The sequence below is a fragment of the Elgaria multicarinata genome, chromosome 16, assembly GCF_023053635.1.
Source record: "Elgaria multicarinata webbii isolate HBS135686 ecotype San Diego chromosome 16, rElgMul1.1.pri, whole genome shotgun sequence".
Classification (NCBI taxonomy): Eukaryota; Metazoa; Chordata; class Lepidosauria; order Squamata; family Anguidae; genus Elgaria; species Elgaria multicarinata.
The window spans coordinates 17,263,423-17,280,771 of record NC_086186.1 but is presented as its reverse complement, the minus strand read 5'-3'; the positions used below and the strand labels follow the sequence as shown (position 1 = coordinate 17,280,771).

Here is a 17,349-nt window from a genome sequence, read left to right as displayed (position 1 = left end):
GGAGGCAGCAATATCAACTCATTCCCATCAGGAATGAGGGATAGCCATGTCAGCCTGTTGCAGCAAAACCAGCAAAGAGTTCTATGGCAGCTTAAAGTCAAACATATGTATTCTTACGTAACTGTTTGTGTACACTGTTCCTTTCATCAGATGCACCAGGTGCCTCTGATGAAGTGGACACTGTCCACGAACGCTTTTGCCAGAATAAATGTGTTAGTCTTTAAGGTGCCACAGGACTCTTTGTTGTTTTTAAATACTGGCAAGTATGTAAAGAGTCACTCACAACTCGTTGCTGCTGGAACAACATCAAGGAATGCCCGTGATGGATTAGGCCAATTGCCCTAAACTATTCCCTTCTAACAGCTATGCAAAGGCAGCCTGTATTTTCAGCAGGGAAGCTTAAATCCAGCTACTCAGTTTTTCCAAGAAATTGCATCACACAGGGAGACAAAGATTTGCTCCACAGGCTACCTGTAAATTCAACTCCTGTATATTCTCACCTGCTTTAAGCCACTGCCTGTCAATAGCAGCTTCCCTATGGAGTGAATACAAAGCGCCCTGCATGTGTAATATTTTTATAGCTATTTCTTCAAAGGGCAAGGTAATGTTTTGCAAACTAACTGGCAGCCATCTGGAAATATCAGCAAGCAGCTTTCCAGGCGTATCCAGCAAGTGATGGCCTGAAAAGTCTATTTAATTCTGTGGACAGGTTTATCCTGAAGACCAGAAAAGTCGGCATATGGATGGAGTTACAACCTAAGTGAAACAAGGGCTACGTCTCCACCTTCAGTTCTGTTGGTAAGCATTTGACTTAAAATGAGCCCAACTCAAATGAATCCTAGCAGCTTAGAATCATAGAATCATATAATAGCAGAGTTGGAAGGGGCCTACAAGGCCATCGAGTCCAACCCCCCGCTCAATGCAGGAATCCACCCTAAAGCATCCCCGACAGATGCTTGTCCAGCTGCCTCTTGAACGCCTCTAGTGTGGGAGAGCCCACAACCTCCCTAGGTAACTGATTCCATTGTCGTACTGCTCTAACAGTCAGGAAGTTTTTCCTGATGTCCAGCTGGAATCTGGTTTCCTTTAATTTGAGCCCGTTATTCCGTGTCCTGCACTCTGGGAGGTTCGAGAAGAGATGAGATGTTTAGCTTCATGAGAGACTACACTCTTCAGTAGTGTAGCACCCACGAGTTGGTCCCTATGGGAGGGCAAGAGGAATAGGAATAAATAAAAGTGTCTTTGGAAATGCAGGGAGATGTTTTGGGCCCAAGCTGCCATCTTAATCAGATGAATTGTTTGTTGGATGAGACTTTTTCAGTGCAGGGAATCTTAAAAGCAATATGTGTCCTCTGGGGTCTAACTTGTGGCAAGCTGCAGTGGAGTTTGAATCTAACACAGCTCAGTGCTGGCAGGACCGGCATCAACAGTAGGCATGGTTGGGCACCTACTGAGGGCCCACGCCCTAGCAGGGGCCCACTGACAAGATCCCCCTGGACGGCATTCTACACATAGTTTGGGGGATTTACTCGCATTCAGAATAGTAATTTGCCATTTGTCCAAGCAATGGCAGGACATCTCAATCCTGATGGGAAGCTAAAATATCTTTTAACCTCCAGTTGAACGAAGATCCTAAAAAATGTGAGTTGTGCAGTAGAGAAGCCACCGCCGAGCGAGACGGTTATTAACCTCCTAATCTCATACTGTCAGCAGGTTTCCTTAAAAGATATTTTTTCCCAATCCTGAAAACTGGTAGTAATCTCTCACCCTTCCAGTTTCCTAAGGAATATGGGACACCTCTGCTTCTGCCCCCAAAGCCAAAAGATTTCATCTTGGGAAGTCTGTGAGGGTTTATATCCAAGGCACAGTATTGCAGTTGAAAAGAAAATGGATTGAGTGAAAGGAAATTGGGTTCACGTGACGTTTGAAGCATGCAAGAAAAGAGCAGGTAGAGCTTGCAGGTGATTTCAGTGGGCTTGTCCAGAAAACATGCTAAGGCATGGTTAGGTTGCTAACCCTTTTGCAGCAAATGACTAGTGAGTGTGTTTAAACCACGGTTATGTAGCCACCATGGTTAGGAATGGTTCACACGGAATACTAAGTCATGGTTCACACAACCCACTCAGCCATAATGTTTAGCTCAAAATGCTTAACCACCGTGGTTTAAGTGTATCATCTGAACAGGGACAATATGAACCTGCTGCTTCTCTGAGACATCATGTATTCAGTTGTCAGTGGACTCAGGGATAAATGCTCCTGCCAAAAAACCCTACCTGCTGGAATTCATGCACTTTTCCCACCCACACATTGCGCAGACAATTCCCTAATAGCGAACATGAGCCTCAGTTAAGAAAACACCTATTTTCCTCCCTTCAAACTGTAAGCCACATGTTTTCTTCTCAATACCCATAAAGAATAAAAACAGAATTCACGTGTATGGCTAAATGTTTAAAATGCAAGCCTCTGCCATATTATTATTATTATTATTTTTAAAGGCCAGGAGTTTAGCATCTTTCAGTTCCCTTCCAGCTAGACTCTGTTGTAAGTTCATGAACTTGGTTATCTAGCATTAAGCCACTTGTAAAAATATTAGCTTCTGGTTTTGTTGCTTCTACAGCAGGGGGATTATTTTCAAAAGACTCTGGCTTATTTTGGATTTGAAAGCCCTTAACGCAACAGCTTCTGGAAAGCCTATAATGTTCTCTAACACCCCTCCCCTTTCACTTCAACGCCCCCAACCCCCACACACACACAATCCTTTCAAATACCAAATGAGAGGATAGTGACAATAACAGAGTCACCTCATCTGACAGTGCAAGAAAACCCAAAACATTCCAAACGATGAGGATGTAAAAGCCACAAAACTATCCTGCAATCCACACGCCTCCCGATGTGTTTCTCTGCAAAAGAACCATCCCTAACCGGTAAGCAATGAAAGCCATTCCAAACGAACAGAAAGGAGGAATGAGTTTATTATGGGCCTGTTCAGACAACACAGTTAGGATGCTAACCCTTTTGCAGTAAATGGTTAGTGAGTGTGTTTAAACCATGGTTATGTAGCCACCATGGTTAGGAATGGTTCACATGACACACAAAGGTCATGTTTAGACAGGGCAATATCCCGCAGATCATCCGGGGATCGTCCCTGTGCATCCACATGACTCACAGGGCATCTGGGGAGCAGGGAGGTATGATCCCTCCCTTGGCCCGGGGTATCGCCTTACACTTTTATTCCGATTTTTCCTGCAGTCTCAGGACGATCCCGAGACTGCGGGACATGTGGCCTGCCATCCTGGTTTTGTCCCAGCTCCTCATGAGTAAAGCTGCTCTGTGCCCATCTGTGGTGGGGTGGCGGGAGCACAAGTTTTTTTAAAACAACGACTTACAAATTCGTTCTAGCGCTCGTGCGCTCATTTTCCTTTTTTAAAAAAAATGCAAAATGGTGGGTGCCACGTCCTCTTCTTCCTGGGACGTCACGCGCTGCATGTAGACAAGGAGATGATCTCACATTCATAAAATTGCGAGATCATCCCCCTCCACCCCCCTCGTGTAGCCATGCCCTAAGTCATGGTTCACATGACACGTTAAGCCATAATGTTTAGCTCAAAATGCTTAACCACCGTGGCTTAGTGTGACATCTGAACAGGTTCTATACATACCACTCTTAAAGTTGGATGTGCAATTCCATATGGAGGAAGGGCTGCTAGAGAGAGGCTCCTAGGATACTGTTTTCAGTGGCACCTACACATCTCTTGTAACCTTCTAGTTCTTGCCTAAAGACAAAGGACTCCAGTCTTCAAGTATACACCTAAACTCCCCAAGCTTTGAAAATGTCCATGTTTCAGTCCCAGCCCTTCTCTGTTCATAATGCATATTCATACCGAGGTGTGCTGGTCCTTTCACCGTAATTCTTGCACTGTGACTCCCATGTGGAACAGCAATCACGGTTTCCTCCCCTAGGAAAATTAAAGGCATCGTTTCAGAAATTACATCTTATAAGGGAATCATCACATTTCATGACTAAACTCTTTATTAAAAAAACAAGAACCTTCACAAAGCGTGGCGCAGTAAGTATTTAAGGATTTTTTACCTTTTTAAAACACGCACATGCTATTAAGTACTTATGCCCAGATCTGCTTTCTGAACTGTACTGCTATTAAGCAACATATGGACTTGTAAATCCGTCCAGCTATTGGACAATTATTTTCTATTAACTAACATAATACATTAACCATTCCATTTACGTCTTGTTGTCCTGGATTTGTTTAGGCTTAAAAGGTTGTTCCACACAGAACTCACATTGCCAAAGCCGCAGCTGTTCAGTTGGGTTTTGCCCACATCTCATTTCCTGCAGCAGGTCATGGCTTTAATAAGTCGTAAGATTTGCAGGAAACAAATAAACTACCTAACACTAAATCCTAAACCGTTACGGACTAGAGAAGTGCAAATTAGGAAGGAGGGGAAATCACTTAAAATGCCTGCAACTTGTTATAGATGTTCATTATTTCCACTTTAAAAAAATGAGTCAAAAGCCAAACCTGTTGTGAACATAGTAAACTAAACTTCTTCCCAAATGTTACGTGTTCGTGTATTTACAGAAGTATTTATATACCGTCTTTCACACCCATAAGAGTATCCACTGTGGTTTGCGACAATAAAAAACACAATCCTGATGGAACAGAAACAATAAAACAACTATAAAAACAACCAAAATAAAAGCAAGAACACAGGAAAGTGAACACACAGTTAAATCTCATTAAAAGCCTGGTGAAAGACAAATGTCTTGTCTGCCCGCTTAAAAACCATCAACAAAGGGGCCAATCAAACCTCTCTTGGAAGAGAGTTTCTCAACCAGGGGGCTGCTAATGAAGGCCCTATCTCGTGTTACCACCAGCTGCAGCTCCCTAGGCTTTGTAAGGCTACTGAAGGCTATCAATGGCTACTAGTCCTGATGGCTATGTGCTACCTCCAGTATCAGAGGCAGTAAGCCTGTGTGCACCTGTTGCTGGGGAACATGGGTGGGAGGATGCTGTTGCACCTATGTCCTGCTTGTGGGTCTCTGGTCAACAGCTGGTTGGCCATTGTGTGAACAGAGGGATGGACAAGATGGCCCCTTGGTCTGATTCAGCATGGCTCTTCTTATGTTCTTAGGACAAAAGAGACAGGTTCATACAGAAGAGGTGGTCCTTCTGATGACCTGGCCCCAAGCCATAAATAACTATCAATACTGCTTAGCCTTTATAGAGTACTGCTCAGGTGTTCAATATGCATCACATACATTATCTCAGGAATCCTTACAACACACCTGTTAGGCAGACCAATATTATTCTCTCCATAAGGAGCACCTCTTCCCATAATTCCTACCTGACGCATTGTGAACACACACACACACACCCTTGCTAAAAATAACCTAAACTGCAGCCTTTGTCATTATTCCATTAAATCAATTAGATTTAATCCAATAAATGACAAAGTGAGAAATTAAGCGCTCGTGGGAAATTTATGTGATTCAACGGGATTTAAGCAAGCTTTAATTGTTGGATTTAGGCCTATGGGCTCATCTACACCAAGCAGGATATTCCACGATGAAAGCGGTATATAAAAGGCAGGGGCCACACTACTGCTTTATAGAGGTACTGAAGTGCACTGACCACTGTTGGGGCCCACTGACACAAGCCATACACCACTTTCATACCACTATATCCTGCTTGGTGTGGCTCCTGCCTTTTATATACTGCTTTCATAGTGGAATATCCTGCTTGGTGTAGATGAGGCCTTTGTTTCTAAATTCCAGAAGCATTGGGAACAATGAACATGGCAGGGGCTGCAGCTTCTTGGCCTTGTGGTAGCCTTTACAGAACCAGATTATTATTATTATTATTATTATTATTATTATTATTATTATTATTATTATTATTATTATTATTTTAAAGGGAGCTTAGCGTCAGCGGTGCTGGTTTTCCTAGGATCCCAGCATTTGCTTCACAATGCTGGGTGCCTACACCACCAGGTCTAACAACAGCAGTGGATGCTGGATTCTCAGGTTCTGGTTTAAATATCCTCCATACACATGTGAAACACAGCCCAGATTTCAGATAATGCCTACAATTACAGTTATAAACACCTTCTAAAGTCACTTTTTTTTTTTTACATCTCCAGGTTTTAGAAAATTAATTTTAAATAGAACAATTTATTTTGGCAGTAATAACATATTATATTTATTAAATTTATATTTAGCTAGTTGCCAAAGTGAAAAGAAGTACTATTAGAGAATGCACAGAGTTACGAAACCCCTGCAGCAGCAGCAACAAAATTAAAATGCACTCTGTACTTCTTTTCATTTTGGGTTTTAGATCAGGTAATACAGGCAAAAAAATGATTAAATTTGGCTCACGCTATATATAGAATAGACTTTGCCGCTATGCTGACTTAACTTAAATGCATATTGAACTTTCTACTCTCAAAGTCTCAAGTAAGTATCCCATTTTGCACATTCAACTATGAGGCCTGGGGCTAATCATACAGTAGAATGAGATGGTAAAATGGAGTGCCATTCAGAATGGTCCGCTGCTCCCTGCAAGTAGAAAACTAGCACAGCAAGGAGAGGGGTGGGCTAGAATCCTTCCACCTCTGTTTGCAGGGAGGTTTTATAAGGAAAATTATTTTTTAAAAATGACTTCCCATCTGTGGGATGACATGGTGCAGACCATCTACCACTTCTGTGTTTTACCAATTTGCTCCCCTGCAGGTCTAGCCCAAGTCATAGTATTTTGCAGGAGAAATTCCCATGGAAGAGTCTTGGAGAGTTGGATTTCGTTCCGTATTCATGTCCTTCCAGTGAAGCCAAAGGAAAACTCATCTGGGATTATAGTGTGATCAGACCACAGGGCACGCTTAGGTGAGGAAATACAAGAATATACGTTTTGCTCTGTTTTTTTCCTACGGGTGGGAATGTAGCTGGGCGAGAAGAGAATGTTTGACTGTAAAAACAACCCTAGGAGAAAGAGTTAAAACACCCTTCACATGCTCTAACCACAGCTGCAATAAAGTTTAAAGAAGAACTTCAACAGAAATGTCATGCTTCTCCACATCGCATTGATTTTGTTGAGAAATTTCAGTTTGGCTTTAAAGACAACACAAAATTAACTTATGGAACTCACTGTCACAAGCTGTGTTGACACAGCCATTGGCTTGGATGGATTCAAGAGATAATTGGACAAAATCGTGGAGAAGGAGAAGTTTATCAATGGCTATGAGCAGCAGTACTAGGCAAATGGAACCTGCGGGTTCAGAGGAAGTATTAGGGTGACCATGTGAAAAGGAGGACAGGGCTCCTGTTTCTTTAACAGTTGCATAGAAAAGGGAATTTCAGCAGGTATCATTTGTCTATATGGAGAACCTGGTGAAATCCCCTCTTCATCACAACAGTTAAAGCTGCAGGAGCTATACTAGAGTGACCAGATTTAAAAGAGGGCAGGGCACCTGCAGCTTTAACTGTTGTGATGAAGACGAAATTTCACCAGGTTCCCCGTATATACAAATGACACTTGCTGAAATTCCCTTTTCAATACAACTGTTAAAGATACAGGAGCCCTGTCCTCCTTTCCATATGGTCACCCTAGGAAGTATACCTTTGAGTACCAATCACTGGGTACAAAGAAAAGAGGAAGTCTATCATTTATTCCCTATTTAGAAGCATCAAAATGCATCTAGCTAATCACTGTTGAACAAAAGATGCCCGACAAAATGGATCACTGGTCAGATCCAACACGGCTCTTCTTCGGTTCTTAGGGAAGCTTTCGGGCCTGCTTGCAAGCAGCGTCTGGCTGTTTTTTCACGCGGGGACATTAATAAGCACAAGAGGGACTCAACCTGAACCACAATCTGCCATCAAGTCTGTAGATTAAAATGGTCTCCAGTCGTCAAGTGTACAAACCATACACTGACTGAAACAAAACCTCTTATATGCTTACAAACCAGCGCACAGGGGGTTGTTAAGCTACACAATTCTATAAAATCAATAAGACCTATGCTGTTAAAAAAATATAGAAAAGAAAGCAAGCACATACTAAATACTTTTGACATTTTTAGAGGGAACCAATTACAAACAACTCCTGCATTTCCAGGTATATTTAGTTTTTTTATATTTAGCACACTGCTGGATACAAGCAAGAGCCCATCTAATTCAGGGGAGCAAACGGGGGGGGCGGACCTCCCACCCACCCCAGACCACACCGCCACTAGTGGTACACCACCAAACGATGGTGGCATGGTGGCAGCCCAAAAATGGTGGGTTATAGCTGAATTTCAGCAGCAAACCATGACACAGGCTTAAAAGGGACAGGATCAGCTTGCTTTCAAACTGCCTATTTTCCTTTGCCGTCATGCTGTCAGGTTTCAGCAGCATGGCAGGGGGAGGGGGTGACACTAGAGGCCAGGGTGGGGGAGGAACATGCAACTCTTTGTTGCCCAGCCCTGACCTAGAACATCCCACTTCCCAGAGTGGCCAACCAAATCCCTATGGGGAGCCTAAAAGCAGACCATGAAGGCAATAGCTTTCCCGTGCTGCAGTTCCTGTGCCATTGACATTCAGTGGCATACTGGCTCTTATATGGAAATGCCATATAGCTAGCATGACTAGTAGCCATCGATAGGCATAAAGGTCTCTCTATCCAAGTTCTTGGCATAATTATATCAACTAAGAAGCCCCAAATGCTTTTCTTCTAGGGAACCTAAAGTCCAACTGGAACTGATTTGACTCCCCAGTAATAATCTTACTCCTGACATAGATCACCTCCCAGACATATAGAATCATAGAATAGTAGAGTTGGAAGGGTTCTATAAGGCCATCAAGTCCAACCCCCCGCTCAATGCAGGAATCCACCTTAAAACATACCTGACAGATGGCTGTCCAGTTGCCTATTGAAGGCCTCTAGGGTGGGAGAGCCCATAACCTCCCTAGGTAACTGGTTCCATTGTCGTACTGCTCTAAAAGTCCAGAAGTTTTTCCTGATGTCCAACCGGAATCTGGCTTCCTGTCACTTGAGCCCATTATTCCGTGTCCTGCACTCTGGGATGATCAAGAAGCGATCCTGGCCCTCCTCTGTGTGACAACCTTTTAAGTATTTGAAGAGTGCTATCATGTCTCCCCTACAGGAATGACTGCAAAGGGGAAGTACAGTTGTTGTTTTAAACTTTCAGAATGTTGCTTTGTCTCTCCTCCTGGAATGGTACATCTAACCCTCTGCTTTGGCACTTCCTGTAGTTATCACCTCTCCCCATTTGCAATGTGTCCTTTAATGTATATGTTGGGGCAGCGCTGGTGAACATGTGGCACTCCAGATGTCATCGGATTGCAACTCTGATCAACTCCAGCCAGCATGGCCAAGGGGGAGGGATATCAGGAATTGAAGTTCAACATCTGGCAGGCCACATGTTCCCCACCCCCTGTGCTAGGGAATGGGAAGACAAGTGTTTAATACATAAGAACATAAGAAGAGCCCTGCTAATCAGGCCAAGGGTCCATCTAGGCCAGCCCTCTGTTCACACAGTGGTCAACCAGCTTTGGACCAGGAACCTGTAAGCACGACACATCCATGTTCCCCAGAAACTGGTGTATATAGGCTTACTGCCTCTGATACTGGAGGTAGCTATAAATGGCCTGATTTAGAATAAAACACACTCCTCTCCCGTATTGAAGCTTTCATGGGGCAAAAGGCATGTCATGATCCATAAGCAGCGATGTACTTTTTGGAAGCTGGCTGTAGCTCCAAAGAGTTCAAAGTTAGTACATTCCAAAGGGGTAGAGGGAGAAATGAAACCATTAAACTCTAAAACCAGCAAGACAGATCTCAGGAAATAAAAAAGGGCTTATGGGTCATTAGATAGATAAAATCCATCTTAGTCTGGTGCCATATCATTCAGCAGAAAGAAATACCAGAGATTGCAGCTTATTCCCATCTAATGCGATATCTTCCAAGCAAAACCTCCAAAATTCTGCAGAAGAGGCTCAGGTGGGACCACAGAGATAGAAGGAGCAGCACCAACACAGAAAACGTTTTCTGCCCACTGCAGAATGTAATGTTATTTCATCCCTTTATGATTCTTATTAGGGCATCAATGTTGAGTCATAAACCCTTAACTGGCTTGAGATGCAGAGATGCTGCAGGAAATGTGAGGGGACTTAATTTAATAATCCGAAGCAACCGCTCATTGTTAAAAGGGAAGACCATCATTTTAATATCTTTTGCAGTCTCTATTTCAATAAAATACCAGAACCAAAGTAGTGTCCAATAACAAGCCTGCCCTTAATTTGAAGCCCCACTGATTAGAATCCTCTTGACCCTCGCAGCCCAAAATAAGTCAATTAAAGCTTTCAGTGATTAAAGACAGCATAAGACAGCCCAAGGTTGCGGACAAAGTGCTTGTTAACTTTTGGCCAGCCCGAAGTTTGCTTGCCCCTTGTGGCTTATCACATCTAGTAGGGAGAGGATGATTGGCTGAATCCTGCCCTCACTCAAGCTTGTTTTCCTAACCTTGCCATGCTTCTTGCTCACACTTGACTTTCTTAGCAATAAATTAAAGGTACATGATCCTGCCCTCACTCTAGCTTGGCTTCTGAATAATGCCATACAGCCACGCTTCTTGCCCTCACTCAACTTTCTCAGCAAGAAATTATAGCTGCATGATCCCGCCCCTCACTCTAACTTGGCTTCATTACAATGCCATGCGGCCATGCTTCTTGCTCTCACTCAGATTTCTGGGCAAGAAATTAAAGGTACATGATCCTGCCCTCACTCTAGCTTGGCTTCATAACAATGCCATGTGGCCATGTTTCTTGCTCTCACTCAAGCTTGTTTTCCTAACATTGCCATGCTTCTTGCTCACACTTGACTTTCTTGGCAAGAAATTAAAGGTACATGATCCTGCCCTCACTCTAACTTGGCTTCATAACAATGCCATGTGGCCATGTTTCTTGCTCTCACTCAGCTTACTGGGCAAGAAATTAAAGGTTCATGATCCTGCCCTCACTCTAGCTTGGCTTCTGAATAATGCCATACAGCCACGCTTCTTGCCCTCACTCAACTTTCTCAGCAAGAAATTATAGCTGCATTATCCCACCCTCACTCTAACTTGGCTTCATAACAATGCCATGCGGCCATGCTTCTTGTTCTCACTCAGCTTTCTGGGCAAGAAATTACAGGTACATGATCCTGCCCTCACTCTAGCTTGGCTTCTGAATAATGCCATACAGCCACGCTTCTTGCCCTCACTCAACTTTCTCAGCAAGAAATTATAGCTACATGATCCCGTCCTCACTCTAACTTGGCTTCATAACAATGGCATACAGCCATGTTTTTTGCCCTCACTCAACTTTCTTGGCAAGACTTCCTTAAGAGCTGAAAATATTATGTACACCTCAACTGATGTGGTATCACTAAGAGAAACCATGTTTTCCCATTCTTTCTCACCTTAGGGACCATTTTATTAAACAACTTCCATATGCTACAAGAGCAATTGAAAGCAGGGGTATTTTGCTTTTGTGGTTTGTGTGTGTGTGTGTGTGTGTGTGTGTGTGTGTGTTTAAAAAACCTATGCATTGCAACTAGTCAGTGACAAAAACAATGAATTTAAAATACAACCTTAGGCTTACGTGCATTATAGAATCACACCTTTACTCCCAACGAATAAAATGAAAGATTTAGGCAAGATTCCATCTCAAAACCCACACTGAAGTGGACTGATGAGAAAACCGTGTCACTGCGGCTTTGATCCAAAGCACATGAAGACCAAAGGGTGGGCTGGGTGGGGGTCTGCACAGAGATTCGGAGGGGATCAGGCCCTCATTAAAGCCGGGCAGTTCTCAAAACTTGGTTTGAAAGCACCCCCCCCACACACACACACACCTAATTACTGGCAAGAATTCAATGTCTCAATAAAAATCACAGCACACTTAGAAATGAACAAGAAGCTGAACTCCCCTTTTGGTGAATTTGAGCCAATCTGCAGCTGCTTTCACGTCGCAACAGGAGTCCCAATCCTCTCTGGCCTTATATCAGAATGTACCTGCTCCCTTTCTGGTCATTAATACATCTCCCCCTGCCACACTATAGAGCTTTATCACACCAGTGTTATACTGTGCAATCACTGCGAATTGTCTGCAAAGGACTCCAAAGTTTTCCAGCTTATTATCTGCTTTTATTGTAAAGTACTCCCATGCATCCTGCTTTAATTGTGCTTCTTAACCAAAAGAAATGCAATATTTAGCTACTAGTTTTCGAGCGTATCATTTGTTGTTTTCCGAGCGGCCACTGGGGCGCAGGAGCAGGATTTGAAGAAAAATTAAACAAATGCTTACATCTGTGTAAGCTTTAAAGATAAAGTCATCAAAATTGGCACCGTAATAGATATTAAAGAGAGCTTTAAGCATACCAAATTTGAATCAGATTGGGTCATCCATTGATTTTTTATGATTTTTTTTACATTCCCCCCCTTTAAACCCATTTCCTGGTATGCAAAGGATCTAGCCGCCCGGTAGCAACAACGGTGACAGCTTAGCGCTGTAGGGGATAATTCAAGGGGAACAGGTACGTGGGATGAAACTAATAATCTTATGGGGCTGCCTATATCCTACGCCCTCCAAACAACCCAACTGCTGACACGAAGAAGCCCAGCCAGAATAAATTATGACGAATCCATTTATCTTCTATATTTAACTCTGCTTCGAAGGTCCGGGTCTCCTAAGAGTTGTTATCTTTCTCTTTGCAACTAACAGCGAAATGGAAGCATCAGAGTGTACAGAGACTGGGAATACATCAAGGCTGAAAAACAGTTATTGCAACTGCTGGTGTGAGCAGTTGCCTGAGACGAGGGAGAATCATCTCCAGTTGACTATAAAAATTAGTCTTTTTCTTTTCTTTGGCCACAAATGACTAACGTAGGCAAGTGCACGGGAGGCGGGCCTGTTTTGTTTTAATCTGCTAACTTTTATGAATGTCTCCATAAGTAGAAAATAAGAATAATAATGATGCTAAGAATGATGACGACGATTGCATCAACGAACAATGCCGTGCTTGATAAACGACACTGAATTACTACTGCCTTAAAACGCACGCTTCAAATTCTTGCAGGACTGTCCCCGAAATGGGCCGCGTTTCCCAACAGAACAACTGAGCACAAGCTTTGCATGAAGTAGGGTGACCATATTTGGGAAACCAAAAAAGAGGACACCTAGTGTGTGTGGGGGGGAAGCAGCTTTCTGAGTCCTACAGAAAGTACGTTATTCCCCCGCCACCTTAAAGAACCCGATTGGAGTGGAGGAGGGGAAAGGATTTCATTCTGCACCACCACCATCCACTCCAATTGGGGCCTTTTCTATAATGTCCACGCATGACCCACTTTCCCCTTTAAGACCTCAATTGGAGCTCGGGGTGGGGGAATGATGTGCCTCAAGAAAGCATGTCATTCCCTCCTGCCATGCTAATGGCAGCCTTAAAGGGGAAGGTGTGTCATTCCAGGACATTATTGAAAATTATAGAAAATCCCCCGACACCATGGAAAGAACAAAAACCAAGACAAATCCGGGGAAATCCTGACAGTTGGTCACCCTACATGAAGTTCCTTTGGATGGCCAAAAGAAGCAGATAAACGACCCCCTAACAAATCCACCTGCCATTAAGCGACCGTCGTCTACAACAGTCTTGTTGATACACAACCAGGGCAGGCGGACAGGGCAGAGACTCAAAGATAAATAATAAATACTACGTTTGCAAGAAACTTACTTTTTTCGGATGAAAGGTGGGTCTTCGCTTGACCTCTCACCAGCCTGCATGTTGAACCATCTCCTCCACAGATCCCGCAGTTGTCTTCCTTGGCTTGACTCCCAAGTTGCCGATCACAGCCTACTGCCTGCCAATAGCAACATCACGGTCAGAAGGAGACCAAATCTACTGTAGGAACCATAGGCTTCTTTTTTCAAAAAAATAACAACAACTATCTTAGATGCTGTAAGCTGGCCGTAGGCACATCTTGCTTTGCAACATTTAAGCAGGTAACAGGCTTAAAGTAATTATTCTGGATAAAATCCAGCAGAAATCCTACTTGGAGTATTTATATATTTATTTATTTATTTATTTATTGCACTTATATACCGCTCCCATAGCCAGGGCTCTCTGGGCGGTTTACAGAAATTCTAAAATTAAGATAAAAACTAGTATGCAAAATTTAAAATTCTAAAACACAGAACATACACACATAAAGCATTAAAAACCGTTTTAAAAAAATAAACATGTGGGTGATTAAGATGTGCCGCCATATGCCTGGGCAAAGAGGAAAGTCTTAACCTGGCGCCGGAAAGATAGCAGCGTTGGTGCCAGGCGAGCCTCGTCAGGGAGATCATTCCATAGTCTGGGGCCACCACCGAAAAGGCCCTGTCCCTCATTGCCACACTCTGAGCCTCTCTCGGAGTAGGCACCCGGAGGAGGACCTTAGATGTTGAACGTAGTGACCGGGTAGATTCACGTCGGGAGAGGCGTTCCGTCAGGTATTGTGGTCCCAAGCCGTGTAAGGCTTTATAGGTCAAAACCAGCACCTTGAATTGGGCTCGGAAACATACAGGCTGCCAGTGCAAGCGGACCAGAGCAGGTGTTATATGGTCGAACCTTCTGGTTCCCGAAATCAATCTGGCCGCTGCATTTTGCACGAGCTGCAGCTTCCGAACCGTCTTCAAAGGCAGCCCTACGTAGAGCGCATTGCAGTAATCTAACTTGGAGTAGACCCATTGGAACAAATGGGACTTAAATTAGTCATGACTAACTTAAGTCCCATTCACTTTAATGGGTGTATTCTAAGGCCATAGCTAGATGAGGGCTTATCTCAGGGATTGCCCCAAGATCATCCCTGTGCGTCCACATGACGCACGGGGGATCCCGGCAGCAGGGAGAGATGATCCCTCCAATTCCCCGGGATTTTGCCCTACCCTTGCAGCCCGGTTTTTCCACAGTCCCGGGCTGATTCCGAGACCGTGGAACGTGTGGCAGGGCATCGCGGTTTGTTCCGGCTCCTCACGGTTACTTGCGAGGAGCCGGGAACCGTGCACAGATGGCATTGCTCCTCAGGAGCTCTGCACCCATTGAGGGTGGAGTGGGGAGAGTGGGAAAATTATTTAAGAAAAAAGAACTACCTCTGAACGTGTATGCGCTTGTGCGCTTCTTCTGTGTGTTTTTAAAAAAGAAAATGGCGGGCGCGGCGCGAAGTCATCGCACACCAGGTGTAAACAGAGGGGGAGATCTCACAATAAAAATATTGCGAGATCCTCACCCCTACATTGTGCTAGACCAGGTAGGTCTAGATGAGACCTAAGTAGGGCTTATGGTAGATTTAGGGAGCAATCCTATGTCCCCCCTGACAGCGGTAGGAAAAGCACTATAGGGCTAATGTGGCCAGAAGACCCACTGTGGGCTCAGGGGAGGAAAGAGAATGGCGAACCTTTTGAGTTTATGCAATGATACCATTGGATACTGCCCTTTGAGTGCTGAGGTGCTTCACAAACGTTATTCCAATCATAACCACAACCGTGGAAAGTAGGTCAGCGTTATTACCTCTCATGCTGCAGACAAGAGGCTGGTGCCGGGGTGGGTGGGGAAGTGTCTGGCTTAAGATCATCTAGTGAGTTCATGGCTGAAGTAAGATTTGAACTGTGGATCACTTGGCTCATAACTCAGGCTTTTGCCCACTATGCTACGCCAGCTCACGCACGACACACCACTTAGCCACGGTCTGAAGCCGGCCATACCAAAAACCAAACAGCAACAAACAAACCCACTACATTTCACTGAAACCAACTTCCTTCTGTTCCCACTTAAGTCGATGGGGTTTTGCCATCAATTCCAGCGACATCAAGATCGACAAGGGGGAAACAAAACCTAAGTCTAAACAGCCTGCAGTGTCAGACTGTGTGTTACCGCAACAATGAAGCCTTTCCAGCGTGTGGCACAAAGCACAACCATTATGGGAACCAGGCATTTTCCCTCCTCCCTTTTCCATGGCATCTTGAAAAGTTCTTCCACGGACACAAGGCATTCATTAACACAGGACTAGCGAGCGAATATTCGCAGCAAATCGATATTCACAGCGAACGGGGAGGCCACCAACGTTCCGACGGGGAATTCCCTTGAGAAGAGGAATGTGCTACTTCTTAGGCCAAGACCAGACTGCCTTTCTGTAGGGCTAAGCTAGGGTGACCATATGGAAAGGAGGACAGGGCTCCTGTATCTTTAACAGTTGTATTGAAAAGGGAATTTCAGCAGCTGTCATTTGTATATATGGAGAACCTGGTGAATTTCCCTCTTCATCACAACAGTTAAAGTTGCAGGTGCCCTGCCCTCTTTTAAATCTGGTCACCCTAGTATAGCTCCTGCACTTTAACTGTTGTGATGAAGAGGGAATTTCACCAGGTTCTTCATATATACAAATGATATCTGCTGAAATTCCCTTTTCTATGCAACTGTTAAAGATACAGGAGCCTTGTCCTCTTTCTCATAGGGTCACCCTAGCCAAGCTTTAGCTGAGCTTTTATCTGTTTGGCTATCAAGTTGGGCAGGGAATTAATTTCAGGTTACCAGGAAGGTAAGGAGGCATACTCCAATGACAAACTCTACTTAACAAGAGGGTGACGACTGATGCGGATTAACATGTTAACAGGGGAAATGTTCCATGTCAGGATTAGAAGGTGTCCTTGTAGAAGAGTTATATGGCAGTATTTGCTTTTTTTGTTAGCGATCGGCAGACTCCCACTTCTCCAGAAATAATTCAGGAAATGCAGACTATTTTGCTGAACATTTTCGAGACACCAGGACCCTGAATTTGGGCTAGAGTGGATCAGCCCCCTGCTACAACTCCTGAAGCAAGCCTCGAAAACTAGATAATGGGCACACAAATAATCTTTCATGGTAGTTTGCCCACAAATGTTGAATTCCTCGTGGAGGTACCATCCCTATAAGCTTCCAACAAACACCAAGTCGTCTTTGAACACAGCTTAAGAGTCACTATTGTAGCCCATGAAACTCTTAAAATGAGAATGAGCACAAAATGACAGATTTAATGGGCATGCATACTCTGACTCCAACTGCAGCCATTACCAGGTTCTACAAAAGATGCTCACAAGAGTAGAGGGATACAAATTTGGTTTGCTGGTGTCAGACTTGACAGATCTTCATCCAGAGATAGTGTTTACATCTTATTTAATTTATAAACCACCCCATAGCCAAAGCTCTCTGGGCAGTTTACAAAAGTTAAAAACAGTGAACATTAAAAAGTATACAAAATTTAAAACCATCAGAAACATAAAAA

General features: G+C 43.8%; 1 protein-coding gene across 1 annotated transcript in view; it reads right to left on the bottom strand.

Annotated features, from left to right (window-relative positions):
- Positions 1-17,349, bottom strand: part of ADAMTSL3 (ADAMTS like 3) — a 268,514-nt gene that overhangs the window by 87,479 nt on the left and 163,686 nt on the right. The window contains exons 7-8 of the mRNA XM_063142573.1: positions 13,782-13,908; positions 3,882-3,956 (exon numbers count right to left, since the gene is read on the bottom strand). Of these exons, the coding sequence (XP_062998643.1) occupies positions 3,882-3,956; positions 13,782-13,908 (202 nt within the window). The remainder of the gene's footprint in view (positions 1-3,881; positions 3,957-13,781; positions 13,909-17,349) is intronic.